Genomic DNA, 13,531 nt, shown 5'->3' with positions numbered 1-13,531 from the left:
GTTAGAGGGCTTATTGTGAACCTACTAGAAAAATAATTAGAAATAATTATAAGGGTGATACTTGGTAATTTGTTACAAATAGTCATTTGTTTAATTGAATATTGAAAGGTATATATATAATGGATTATTGATTACATAGGGTCTTTGGCTATAAAGGGATTAATTGATTTATAAGAGGGGACTTATTTTTTCTATTAAAAAAAGGGTATAGTCTTAAGGGGTTACAAAGGGGCTTATTGTCATCATGACTACAAAAAGGGGTAATTGGATACAATTACAAATGAGAGTTACTAGGTCAATTGGTTACAAATGATTTACTTGGTTAATTTAATATAGAATGGTTACTTGGCATGATTTTTTTTATTAGATAGGGTCTTTGGCTACAAAAGATGTTTAAGATCTAACACATAAAGATTTATCACCTTCATGATTCATGAGAGACTTAGGTGCATGTTAACCTTTGGATTACTCATTTTTTCACTTTGAAGTACGTACATTTTTTAATTATAAAAAAAAATTATGTTTGAACGACGATTTATTGTAAAAAAGTTTATTTGAAATAAAAAATCATTTTTAGAAAACATACTTATTAATTTATGAGAAACAAGGGTTGTTTAAAGTATCATTTTATTAACATAATTTTTATTTATTAAAAATAAATAAGTTAAAGCTATATTTATGTGTTTACACAAGGTAGTATTTTATATAGAAATATTAGAATTATTTAATATTTTGATTAATTATCTATAAATGACTCTTATTTGTTAAATTCAATAAAATATATAAAAGATTATTTTTCCTAATTTATAGAGCATTCTTTTATTTTAATTATAAATATTAATCATAAAAGGAATCACTTTTTATGGTAGTAAATATTTTCCAAGATTTACAAAATATTATCATTAATTATTTTGAATTAATTAATTTTATTAGTTTTGGTTAACCAACATAAATGACAATGACAATGTTATGAAATGATACTATAATTTTTCTGATATTACAAACAAATTTGAATTCAAATTTAAAAATAAATCATTTAGACCGAATATCCATTCAAAGTACATATATTTAGAATTTTAATGCATTTATATATATATATATATATATATATATTTCTTATATCAAATATAAAACAGATTTTGTTTTAAATGCTAAATGATATGGAAGATTAATTTTTCTATAATTATGTTTGTGTGTTGAGGGAATTCATATAAATATATTTCATTTAAATATTTTAAAATATTGTAGTTTGGATTATTACAATTATACACCAAAAGAAGAATTATTTTAAATGAAAAAGTTGATTTTATAACATAATTACTTATTCAATTTACAACTATTTATATTAATATAGGAAACTAGTTTTTATGGTAGTAAATTTTACCACCATTAATACAAAATCTTAATACAAAATCTGAAAAAATAAAAAATGTATTTAGATTGAGTCTTTCAAACTAATTTTGATTAAAAAAAATTCTTCTAAAAATCTATATAAGAGGAGTTCTAACCATTAACAAATCTCACCTCATTCAGAAAGAAAAAAAAAAGAGTTGTCATATTCAATTGTTTGTAAAAACACCATGGCTAGAAAGAAAGTTAAGATTACTTACATTCTCAATAATAATGTGAGAAAAAACACATTCAAGAAAAGAAAACTTAGTGTTGTGAAGCAACTAGATGAACTCACCACTCTCTGTGACATTGAAGCGTGTACCTTCATGTATAGTGACTTTGATCCCCAACCTTTTGTTTGGCCGTCCATGGATGAAGTACGAAGACTCATCACGAAGTACCAGAGTTTTCCGAAGGCTGGTCAAGGAAAACGAAAGGTCAACCAAGAGACCTTTACGAGGCAAAGGCTCCAAAAACTACAAGAGAAACTAAGAAAACGTGAAAGAGAGATCCGTCATAACGAGATGACGCATATCATGTTTCAATCAATGATGAATCCACAAAATGCTATGTCAAGCCTTAGTACCGAAGATTTGAAGGAGCTAGCTAGAGTTATCGTTCAAAACTTGATGGAGGTTAAGAGGACGATGGACTCCTCCTCTTTCAACCCTCTTCCTCCCCAATTTGATTTTGAAGGGAGTGGAGTTGGTGGTAGCCAACAACTTGCTTGGAGCCAAGATGATTTCATGCCTCCAACTCATGGGGGATTTGGCTCTTACATGGCGCCCAACATGACATGTCCTCCTCCGGTCATGGAGTTTTCGCCTCCTAACATGGGGTTTGAACTTCCTGACACTCGATTTGAGACAAATTATATGAATTTCCAACATCCTAACTTGGAATTTCAGCCTCCTAATATGGGGTTTGAACTTCCTAACATTGATCCTAACATGGAATTTCAGCCTCTGCCATCTGATTTCCCGCAGAATGGCATGTCATACCCGAGCAACCCACCTCCATTTCCTCACTACCATAACGCAGACATGGGGCCACATGATCCATCTTCACATTAAAGGAATGTCTTCTTCAATATGCGTGTTTTTTTCTTTCTTTTTCTTTCTTTTCTATCTTATTTGTTTTATCCTTGAGTCTCTTTCTATTAAAAAATTATATGTAATTTATTTTTGCTTAACTTTATTATTATATATCATTTATTTAATAATTGGTCATCAAAAATAATATAATTATTATGATAACGAGTAAAATTATGTTTTTTTTATTTAAAAATGAATAATTAAAATAATATTATAAATAAAAATAATAAATATTTATAAACTATTTCAAATATAGTGCAGTTAATTACTTTTATTGAATATTTAAATATTATTTATCATATTTTATTTTATTTTTTTTTAAGGTTAACTTCATTATAATTAAACATTTTCTTATAACATAGAGAACATTAAAAACATAAAAATGTATGATAATTAGTAATTTTAATAAATTGTTAAATATTTTTAGGGTGTTTGGTGTTTAACTGATACATTTTAAATTTAAATTTATTTTATTATATATTTTTATTAATCAAAAATTCAATTAACTTTTTATTAATTATTTTCTTATTAGTTAATTTGTTCGGTTATATAAATCATCTAAAATTCAATACAAGCATACAAATAGAATTCCGGAAAAAAAAATGGAAATATCATGGATATTTATACCTTATTTCAAGATGAGTTAACTGTTTACTGGAAAGAAAAATACAGAGAGAATTCAAAACTATATATTATTTTAATCGCAAATTTATCAAAGGAATCTTTATGCCCCTTTCTCCTCGGTCCACAGAGACTAAATGTAGGACTGGTGCCAACAGTTCATCACGGAAGAAAGGGTACACGCGTCGACGTTTTCCTTAGTCTACGGAACAGAAGGGATGATACCAGCCCCCTTCTCTCACATAAGGGCGGTAGCAGTTCCATCAGCCAGATTAGCAGCAAGGAGCGAGTTTGTACCCTACGTGGTCAAGAGCAACATAGGCGAGACTGGGAGCTACTACATTGAGAATATATATATATATATATATATATATATATATATATATATATATATATATATATATATATATATATATATATATATTGAATTTTAGATGATTTATATAACTGAACAAATTAACTAATAAGAAAATAATTAATAAAAAGTTAATTGAATTTTTGATTAATAAAAATATATAATAAAATAAATTTAAATTTAAAATTATCAGTTAAACACCAAACACCCTAAAAATATTTAACAATTTATTAAAATTACTAATTAACTCTTTCCTATGTACCTCGTATGTAAAGACTGACGATCAACTAGACGATGTCTTAATTAAGGGTCTTAGATCATCTCCAACCCACCTACAAACTCATCTTCATAATAGGTTTTAGCCTTCCAACCCACCTGCAAACTCAACTGTATTTTGAGTTTTTCTGCAAATTCTCTCTTCTCCATACCCAAATTTGTAGGGACACTGTTCAAATACTCAAAACTTTCATTTTAGTCCTTTTAGTTTCTTTTTAATTAATTTATATAACTTATTTATATTTTAATTTGTTTACCTATTTTATTTGTTTATATTTTAATTTATTTATATAATTTATTTATATTTAAATTTATTTATATTTTACTTTATTTATATGTTTAATTCATGATAATTTTAATTTGTTTATATGATTAATTTATATTTAAATTTGTTTATATTTATATTTTATATTTTTTAAGTATTATAAATTTATAATAATAAAAAATATTGTATAAATAATTGATTTATAATTAGAATTTAAAAGTGATTAATAAGTTATTGTAAAGTTATGGGTTCAATTTGTAATTTTAAATAAATATATAGATAATATTGAAAAAAATAAAAATTATTATAAAAAGGAATATTCTGAGAATATTCTTTTGAGTTTGAGTTTGGGTTTTGGGTTGGAGATGAATTACTGTTTGATGGGATGTTTATTGCATTTTGAGTTTGAAAATAGGTATTTGGGTTGGAGATGGCCTTAGTAATAGAGATTTTGTTCCCATTATAAGCAAGTTAGGCGTGATGAATATCTTCGCTGCAACTTGAGGGGGAGTGTTAAAATAATGGGTTAATATTGTATAGTATTTATATATTTAGGGTATTATGTATTAAGCCTCATATATATATTAAGGCCCAAATACATTAGGTTTTAAGCCTCTTATCTCTATATATAGTCTTCATCTATTGGAGAGGCGTTAATTATGGAAAACCCTATTATTGAATCATTTCATTTGTAACAAAGGGTAATCGTGATTCAAAAGGGAAGAACTATGTGAACATGACATTCACTCCTTTTGATAAGATTGTGAAGATCAAAAGAAGAATATTTCATAAAAATGATACTCGGATGAAGATATACAGATGTTGAGCATGTTGAATCAAATGGAATAGTGAAGCTCTTCTAAAGCATCTTTTAGCAAAAATTGCACTGGTAAGTTTCGTTTTAATTTGTTTTCTAATATACATAATTGTTCAAAGTTTAAATTTTTTTTAAAGAATCAGTTGTGGATTATCGATACAGTACAAACAATCATGTTACAAGGATAGTAGAACAGGTAGTATAAAGTTGAATTTAGTATAAGTGGTCAACATAGATGTGCTTAGTGGCGGATTCAAGTGGTGCAAGGGCTTAAGAACCCCTTGACTTTTGTGAAAAGTTTGGATATAATTTATACAAATTAATTATGAATTATATATTTTTCTCTACATATATAATTAGAAGTGACAAGTGATAGAATGGGGTGGTGGTGCAGTTGGCTAGCGCGTAGGTCTCATAGCATTTATGAGTAATCCTGTGAGATCGAGAGTTTGAGCCTCTCTCACCCTAGTTTTTTGAATAATGTATTTTGTCTGATTTATTTTGATAGTGGGGAGCACTTCTTTATATATGAGAGTGATGAGTGGATGAACGATAACGATAGTTTGGTAATATACATCGAGAATGAGATTTTTGTCACAGTTGAAAATGAACAAATTTTACAACATTTTCAACAAATGAACACTCGAAGAACTCAATTGTCTCCATTTGTTTGTACGTCTAGTAGTAGTTGAATTGTTAAAAAAATAATTATTTTATTAGTATCAGCGTGATTTTGTATCTTTATTATTATCATTATTAATTATACTTTTATTTTTTATATAAGTGTTGTATAGTAAAAAAAATTATACTTGATAAACTCTGGAGCATCCGTTGAAATCTAGCTTTGGATTCATTATTCATGTGCTACTGTGTAGACACCAAATATTCCCCTAACGAGATCTAAAAAAATATAATTGACCCGTTCTCAACTGTACATGATTACGAGAATTGAGACGACCGGCCAGGACGTTCAGATATACAGTTAGATAGGAGCAAAACAAAGTCAACCTAATGGCTCTATGTGCCAGCTGGTAAATAATGTGTACCATTTTATTTTATTTTTAAATTTTGTTAATATCATTTTATTAAAAATCTAAAAAATGGGAGGGTCAAAAATCATAACTAGACAAACCCTAACTATGATTAAAAGATGACAAACAACAAATCCTAAAGTATTTGATTAGTAACATTCACACAATCATACAACAAAGATTACAAACTAAAAGATTACAATCAATACTAGCTCCTAATTTTTTGAGGAGTGTTTATTTACATATAAGTCTACTGCGTCCTATGGCCTTCTTCCCCTTTCCCTTCCAGATTGAATTGAAGAGGATGATGAAGTTTGCTTATTCTCATTGTCTAATCTTTCTTTGAACGAACTTGTGCTAATATGATAGAAAATTTAGTTTTTAGAATTTCAGAATTCTTATTTTTGTTGTTCTCAACTTGAGTTTCAGGATTCTTATTTTTGCTTCCTTCAGTTTCAATTATGGTACCATATTAATAAATAGACAAAAGAGACAATAAGCCGAACGTGTCCTCGACAACATTCGCGGGCAGGGGCGGAGCCAGGATGAAAAATTAAATGGGGCTAACTCCAACTTGCATCTCAGATATAACTTTTTATGCTATGCTTTTTTTTCAATAAAATTTCCACGATTATTAGAAGATGGAGACTCGTCATGCCCTCTCAATGCACACGCTTGCAAAGTGAGCCACCGAGTGCTTTCAATAGTTATTGTAAACCGTAATCTGTTATTTTGTTTTTTATCTAAAGACTATGCATTCAGTACTTTGTCAATATGACAAGAATATTTATTAGATTATCAAGATATTCAACTGCCCTATTATGTGGTGAAATATTACATCCTATATGCATAACAAAAGAGCATCTATCATCATCATTAACTCGCTTTCAATATTTGAATCCATCTATTTTAATGTATGTTTTTGGTGTTGCTTATGTTTAAACAAGAAACATGTGAAACAAAAAGCAGCATCTTTCAAAGGAGAGTATTCTAACTAAGTAAATTTCTTAAACCAATGATTTTGGAATCGTCGATTTTGATTTCCAAATTTGGTTGGCGGGTACTCATCCTTAATAGGTTGATATGACCCCATCTTGATATAAGCTCGTCTAATTTCATCACTTTGATTAAAATGATATTTCCATATCGGAATACGTAATGATGGATCAAGTTTAAGAGAACTTACATCAACATCAATTCTTGGAGATTTGTTCAGTTCTTGAGCAGGGATATCAAATTCTTTATTTAAATACCGAATCAAACCAATGTAACTATTTTAACTTGTTTATTAATATTAATTTATATTTTCTTATAAATTTTTGAATTAGTTTAAAATTAAGAAATATAAAACACTATTATTATTTTAATTTTTATATTTTACCCTTATAAATAATTTGTATTATTAATTATATTAAAATAAATAAAAAATAATTATTATATAAATATAATTTTAAAATAAATAATATTATTATATGATTTACATTACTTTATAAATAATTTTTTATACTTTATTTATATATTAATTAAAATTTATGTATTATTATAAATATTGTTAGTATAAAATAATATATTAATAATAATTATTTTAATAAAATTATATTTAAAATAATATAATTATGAATTAGTTTATAAATAAATTATATTTTAAAATATAATAAATTATAGGTGAGGCTAAGGGTCATATGTCAAATACAAATATAAAATGTTTTATTTTAAGATTTTAATTTAGGTGGGGTTGGAGCCCACCCTAGCCCATGCATGGCTCCACCCCTATGCGCGGGAGTGCTTGATCGCTGGGTTTCCTTTTCCTCAACCAATTTGGTGAACGCAAGTTTGATCGAGAATTGAAGAGGGAAAAACGATCGGAATTGATGACTAACATATTTATTATAAAAAGCTAGCAACTATTAATTTTATGAAGTTGTCCTTGTAAAATAATGAAAATATATTTTAACCAAGTTATGAGATACAAGTTATTAATCTCAAGTGGAAAATATGTTTAATTCAAACATTTTAAAATTATTTTATATGATAATGTTGGACAAATATTTAAAATTGGAATAACATCACGTTGTGGATGATACATGTAAATTCCACTTATGGTTGCATATGTTGCTACTTTAGTTGTACAAAGAATGGTACATCATGATTATCTTAATAGTTACAAATTTATATATATATATAATGATGTTTAATTTTGAAAGTGTTCGAATTTCCGGATCGAGAACTGTGGTTAATTTGGATATATATGTGGGAATAAATGGATATTTGGGTCAGATTTTGGGTTGACCCGCCCATAAACTTAAAACGGTTAAAAATAAAATTAAAAATAATATAGGTATGTTTCGAACTCGCAACCTCACAAAACAAATACAACTTTTTAACCAACTAGGCTAATAACATTTTATATTTTAAATTCAACACCAAATTTGATGAACGCGGGACGTTATATAATATATTTTTATCTATGTGCATCGCACGGGAATCTTCCTAATAACTATAAAGATTCCTATGCGATGCACACAAATAAAAATATTTAAAAAATAAATTACTAAATTTTTTTATTATAATATGTATTTCAATGTTTAAAATTCATAATAAATCACGAATAATATATTAAAATAAAAATTAGAACACTCTCATTTATCCACCTACTAATTTTATAACAAATTTTAACCAAAATCATTCACATACAACCCGACCTTCTTTATCCTCAATTCGGCAAACCATCCATCTCATTTCACATTTATCCACTCCAATAATTGACCTATAATATGTGACATTACACTTTTTTTACTTCAGTCAAATCAACAATCTCCATATATATCCAAATTAACCACAACTCTCAACGCGGCAATCCGAAAACTTTTGAAATTAAACATCATATTATTATATATATATATATATATATATATATATTAGTTAGTTAAAAAGTTGAACTTATATTTTTAAAATATTCCGTGTTCATCAAATTTGGTGTTGAATTTAAAACATAAAGTCTTATTAGCCTAGTTGATTAAAATGTTGTATTTGTTTTATTAAGTGGCAAGTTCGAAACAAACCTATAGCATTTTTAATTTTATTTTTAACCGTTTTAAGTTTATGGACGAGTCAACCCACAATCAGGGTCGGCCCCGAGAGTTGGGAGGCCCGATGCAAATTCAAATTTTGTGGCCCCAAAAATTAAAATAAATATAATAGTTGTATATTTTATAAAAACATATTAAATATACAAAATAAATATATAACTAGATCATTGATTTCGAAAAAGAAAAAAAATACATATGGACCCAAGGTGATATACATAACGAACCGGTCGACGAAAGCCTCGTCGATTATATATATTATAAAAAAAATCATTTTAATGAATTATATTTAAAATCAATTATTATATTTAAAATTTTGATAATTAAAGAAAATGAAGATTATAAAATTATTATTTTAATGAATTATATTTAAAATCAATTATTATATTTAAAATTTTGATAATTAAAAAAAATGAAGATTATAGAATGTTAATTTTTTTACATTTTTTTCTAACTTTAATTTAATATTTAGATGGTTTTCTAATGAAGATAGTTTATATCTACATATGAATTTTTAATCTAGTTCTTTTTAATGGGATAAATGTCAATTTTATGTATAAAGTTGGATAGTAGTTTCAAATTTGTTTATTAAATTGTAAAATTTTATTTATATATATAAACTTGACAAAATGAATCAAATTTATTCTATTTAACAGAAAAAATGTTAATTTTTTTTTTATAACTATATAATTATTAAAAAAATATTAATTCATGTCAGATATTAAATATATTGTTTTTATCCGACTCATCTCTACGGCTTAACACTTTGTTCATTGTTCATGTTCATCGAGAAACCCTAATAAATCTATCCATAAGAATAAACCCACATTTATTTTCAAACTCCTATTCCCAATTTTGCCAATTCCTCTGTGAACATGTTCCTCATGTTATCTAACCAATTCGGCTTCTTTCAAAGAATTTGTTCAAGAATTCATCGTCGACAAGCATGGTGCCAATCGATCATTTAGTCTGAGTCGAGACCAGTCCGAAAGTAGACATTTTTATAGCTCAATTCACCACTTCATCGTTGTACGAATAAATAATTTTGACTATGAATCTGGAAAACCTAGATCCTTCGAGTGATTGTAGATAATATGAATTAGATTACGATTCATATGTTGTTCTTCTTTTCGATGATTTTCGACATGCTTATGAAATCCGAGAAACAGTTTCTCCGGGAAACCCAAAACTGTTCCAGCGTAGATCAGGTCGCAGATGAGATGAATGTTATTGGATTGAACAAAATAGAAGATGGATTTTAGACTTTCTCTCCCAAGAACTGTTCTTGCTCCTAGGGTTTGATAGGTCTGATATAATCAAACACTTCGACTGAAATATTTTCTATCCGTAAGGAATGGGGGTAATTCCCACCTGCAGGATTCCAACCGAAAGACAATTCCGGATCGAATCAAATTCCCCTCCTATTCCGACCCAGAGTTCATCGTCGTCCTCAAGAACACCAATCGAATATCTGGACCTTGAGTTTCTTGTTGTTACCAATACTGATGTGTATTAAAAACATATATAATTTAATACATGGCAGATGACGTGGATTAAAAATTAATTATTATTATTATACAGTTATCAAATTTTAACACCGTTAACATTTTTGACGTTAAATGAATAAATTTAATACATTTTGTCAAGTTTATATACATATATAGAATTTTATAACTTAATATATAAATTTGACACCCTACCCCCAACTTTGTGTATAAAATTGATATTTCTCCCTCTTTTTAATAGAACTTGCATATATTTTTGTTTCTAAAACTTAAAATGCCAATAGTTGAAATTTTAATAAAGATTGTGTGCCCATTTTTAACCCATTTGTGTCATCCTTTCCTCCACAATTCATACTTAGCCTTGTTTGATATTCACACTTAACCCAAATTAATCTTCTTTTTTTCTTTCAAATAACCCTACATCAACCAAGCTCTGAAGAACCTTATAATGCTCAGTCAAGAGCAGTCTACAACAATTATAGCGTTACACATCAGAAATTGCAAATAGAGCCTATCAAAATTCAATCGAGCTAGGCTTGTTTCTCGGTCTCATTACATATGTACAATTTACACATGGCAGAATTGCACAAAGAAAAAAACTTATTTGCAGTAGATTAAGGTATCACCTTTTATTACCCTTCTTTTTCACCATTTTGATGAGACACATTTAGCCGTTTTGGCACTTGGAGCAATGTAACGTCTGAAAGTTGTCATGACTTGTTCATATGCAGGCCTCTTATACTCCACTGCTTGCTCAACAACCTCTTCGGGTTTCACCCATTTCCAATCCGAGAATTCTGCATCTGCTTCTACATTGGCTAAGTTGATCTCACTTTCATCTTTTGTCATTAACCTCATAAGGAACCTATCATTCACTTCATGTGACCACAATTAGCAGAATGTGTGTCGAATGAGTCAAGTATGTGAAAAAAATAAAAATATTATTTTCTTATGTACTTGGTATGTAAACTAGTTTGATAATACATGGTATTTAAGTTAAGAGTCTTTTAAATTAAGTTATCTTTAACTTATTTGAATTAAGCAAGAATATAAGCTTGGTTCATTTATGCATAATTTGACCTGGGTTAAAATAAATAAGTTTAAATAACAATTATTAAGTGAACTTAATTCAAATTAGCATTTCATTATTTAGATTAAGTGATATGTTGTGATATCAAATACTGCCTTAATCTTTTCATGATATAAAAATACAATCAAAGTTATAACTCACCATTTCTGAGCCAGTCCAAACCATTCACCTCCCCAAACACGGCTCACTTTGGTCTTCACAGCTGGTGGGAAATCGTAAGTAATCCATTTTGTGACCTGCAAATTCGTTCGAAACTCATTTAATTGACCTAAAGCAATGCATGTCTCATGGAAAGTAAAGCACAAGGTTCTATGAAATAAGTATTAGTTGCTTCTTCATTTTTTTGAGAGCAGGGTCTTTTTCATGTGGGAGGGACTAGCTCAACATCACACACACCATAATGACCCCCACTTTCAATCAACATCACACACACAGTAATGACCCCCACTTTCAATCAAAGTGATTTTGAGAATTGAACTTGAGACCTGAACCTCCTAAATAGAAGACTTTTACCATATTTCATATTTGTGCTATAGTATTGGACTTCAACAACCTTCGTCCATACAAGGAGTTAAGAACTTAGAGAAAAAAAACACATAGATGACCTCTCTTTATGGACATAATGGTAAACAAGATTCAAATATATACTACTTTTTGACAATGATTTACTATATTTAAGGAGGAACAAACCTCTGCTATTATTTCAGCTGAGATTATGCCAGTTTCTTCTCGCAATGCCCGCATTGCAGCAGTCTTTGGATCTTCGTCATCTTCAATTCCTCCCTAATTTGACAAAGAAATGTGATAAGCAGAGCTAGTCAATTGAATTACGAAATTCAGTTCATGCAGTAGATTAGATTACAATTGAAGCCCTAGTAAAGAAACTGGAAGACTCAAGAAAAGATAAATAATTCAATAATGAAGTGATGATTTGCTCAACAAGATCTCTGAGAAAGGGAAAATATGATCACTGAACCTGAGGCATTTGCCATGCTCCTGGAACGTTCAATCTAGAAGCCACAAAAACCTGCAATTATACACTTGATTACACCACATTCACTCTTGTTTGAGCATAATCACACATAAATAATGACCTAATAAGCATATTGGTAAATCTTGAAATTACAAACATGAAAAATCAGTTCAATGGGTCCTTGTTTATTTGAGTTTGTCTTAGTTACAGAAACAAAAGAACAGATTTTTACCAAAAATCTGAAATAAGAAGATGATATCAACAAAAACACAGAGCGCTTAGTTCTTGTACTAATCCTGCTAGACATAGATTCAATCCAATCGGGAATTAGAAGAAAAGTACCTGATCGTCGGAGTTGATGAGGCAGACTCCGACGTTGGGGCGATAACCGGATGGCAAATCCTCCATCTTCTAGAATCTACTTTGCTTTGTTTTGGTTGTCGAGTGAAGCAGAAAGTCAGAGTCTTTTTGAGAGAGAGAGATCTGAAGAAGGGAGTAATAGTATTATATAGTAGTTTGAGAAAGGAATGAGTGAAGATGACGATGCTGATAATATTGCGAAAATCAAAAGCTTCCATTAGTGCCGTAGTGGCGACTGGCGAATCACCTTCCTTTCCACTTCAAATCTCTGCTTATCCTACGCACACTTTCTTTCCAACTTCTTCTTTTCTTTTCTTTTTCTTTTTTGAAAAAAAATACAAATACTTAAACAAAGTGTGATTTAACTTGATTTAGTAAAGAATATTGTAAATATTTGTCTAAATTTATTTATGGTGACATAATTTTTTTTCACAACTATTTTTATTTAATTTGAACCTAAGTTATTTTTATTAAATTTGACTCGGAACGAGGTTCGGATTACTTTCAATTAAGATGTCGGACCACTCTTTTAAACTATAACATTTGAGACTCTTTATTGTTAAAGTTATACAAACAAAATAAGAAATCATGGTTATGGGGTGTCATTTTAGTTCTCATTTAATTTCAAAAAAAAAAGTTATACAAACAAAATTTTATCTTATCGAT

General features: G+C 28.5%; 2 protein-coding genes across 2 annotated transcripts; one reads left to right on the top strand and one right to left on the bottom strand.

The window, feature by feature from the left end:
* The first annotated feature begins 1,580 nt into the window (after positions 1–1,580).
* LOC124909812 (agamous-like MADS-box protein AGL80) lies at positions 1,581–2,465 on the top strand. The gene has a single exon (XM_047450447.1). The coding sequence runs from the start codon at positions 1,581–1,583 to the stop codon at positions 2,463–2,465; it is 885 nt and encodes a 294-aa protein (XP_047306403.1).
* An 8,399-nt stretch (positions 2,466–10,864) lies between these two features.
* On the bottom strand, positions 10,865–13,150 carry LOC124910188 (nudix hydrolase 25-like). The gene is made up of 5 exons (XM_047450800.1): positions 12,848–13,150; positions 12,509–12,559; positions 12,223–12,315; positions 11,674–11,768; positions 10,865–11,307 (listed from the first exon to the last, which is right to left on the bottom strand). Exons 1-5 carry the CDS (start codon positions 12,911–12,913, stop codon positions 11,088–11,090), a joined length of 525 nt encoding a protein of 174 aa, XP_047306756.1. The 5' UTR covers positions 12,914–13,150; the 3' UTR covers positions 10,865–11,087.
* Positions 13,151–13,531: the final 381 nt, after the last annotated feature.

The sequence above is a fragment of the Impatiens glandulifera genome, chromosome 7 (genome assembly GCF_907164915.1).
Source record: "Impatiens glandulifera chromosome 7, dImpGla2.1, whole genome shotgun sequence".
Taxonomy (NCBI): Eukaryota; Viridiplantae; Streptophyta; class Magnoliopsida; order Ericales; family Balsaminaceae; genus Impatiens; species Impatiens glandulifera.
This window is presented reverse-complemented; position numbering and strand designations above follow the sequence as displayed.

Excerpts from the sequence above, each read along its gene's own strand:
- LOC124909812 (XM_047450447.1), top strand. The coding sequence starts at position 1,581 with ATGGCTAGAAAGAAAGTTAAGATTACTTACATTCTCAATAATAATGTG.
- LOC124910188 (XM_047450800.1), bottom strand. The coding sequence starts at position 12,913 with ATGGAGGATTTGCCATCCGGTTATCGCCCCAACGTCGGAGTCTGCCTC. Across the intron at positions 12,560-12,847 it reads TCATCAACTCCGACGATCAG|GTTTTTGTGGCTTCTAGATT; the intron begins GTACTTTTCTTC and ends GTATAATTGCAG. Across the intron at positions 12,316-12,508 it reads GAGCATGGCAAATGCCTCAG|GGAGGAATTGAAGATGACGA; the intron begins GTTCAGTGATCA and ends TTGTCAAATTAG.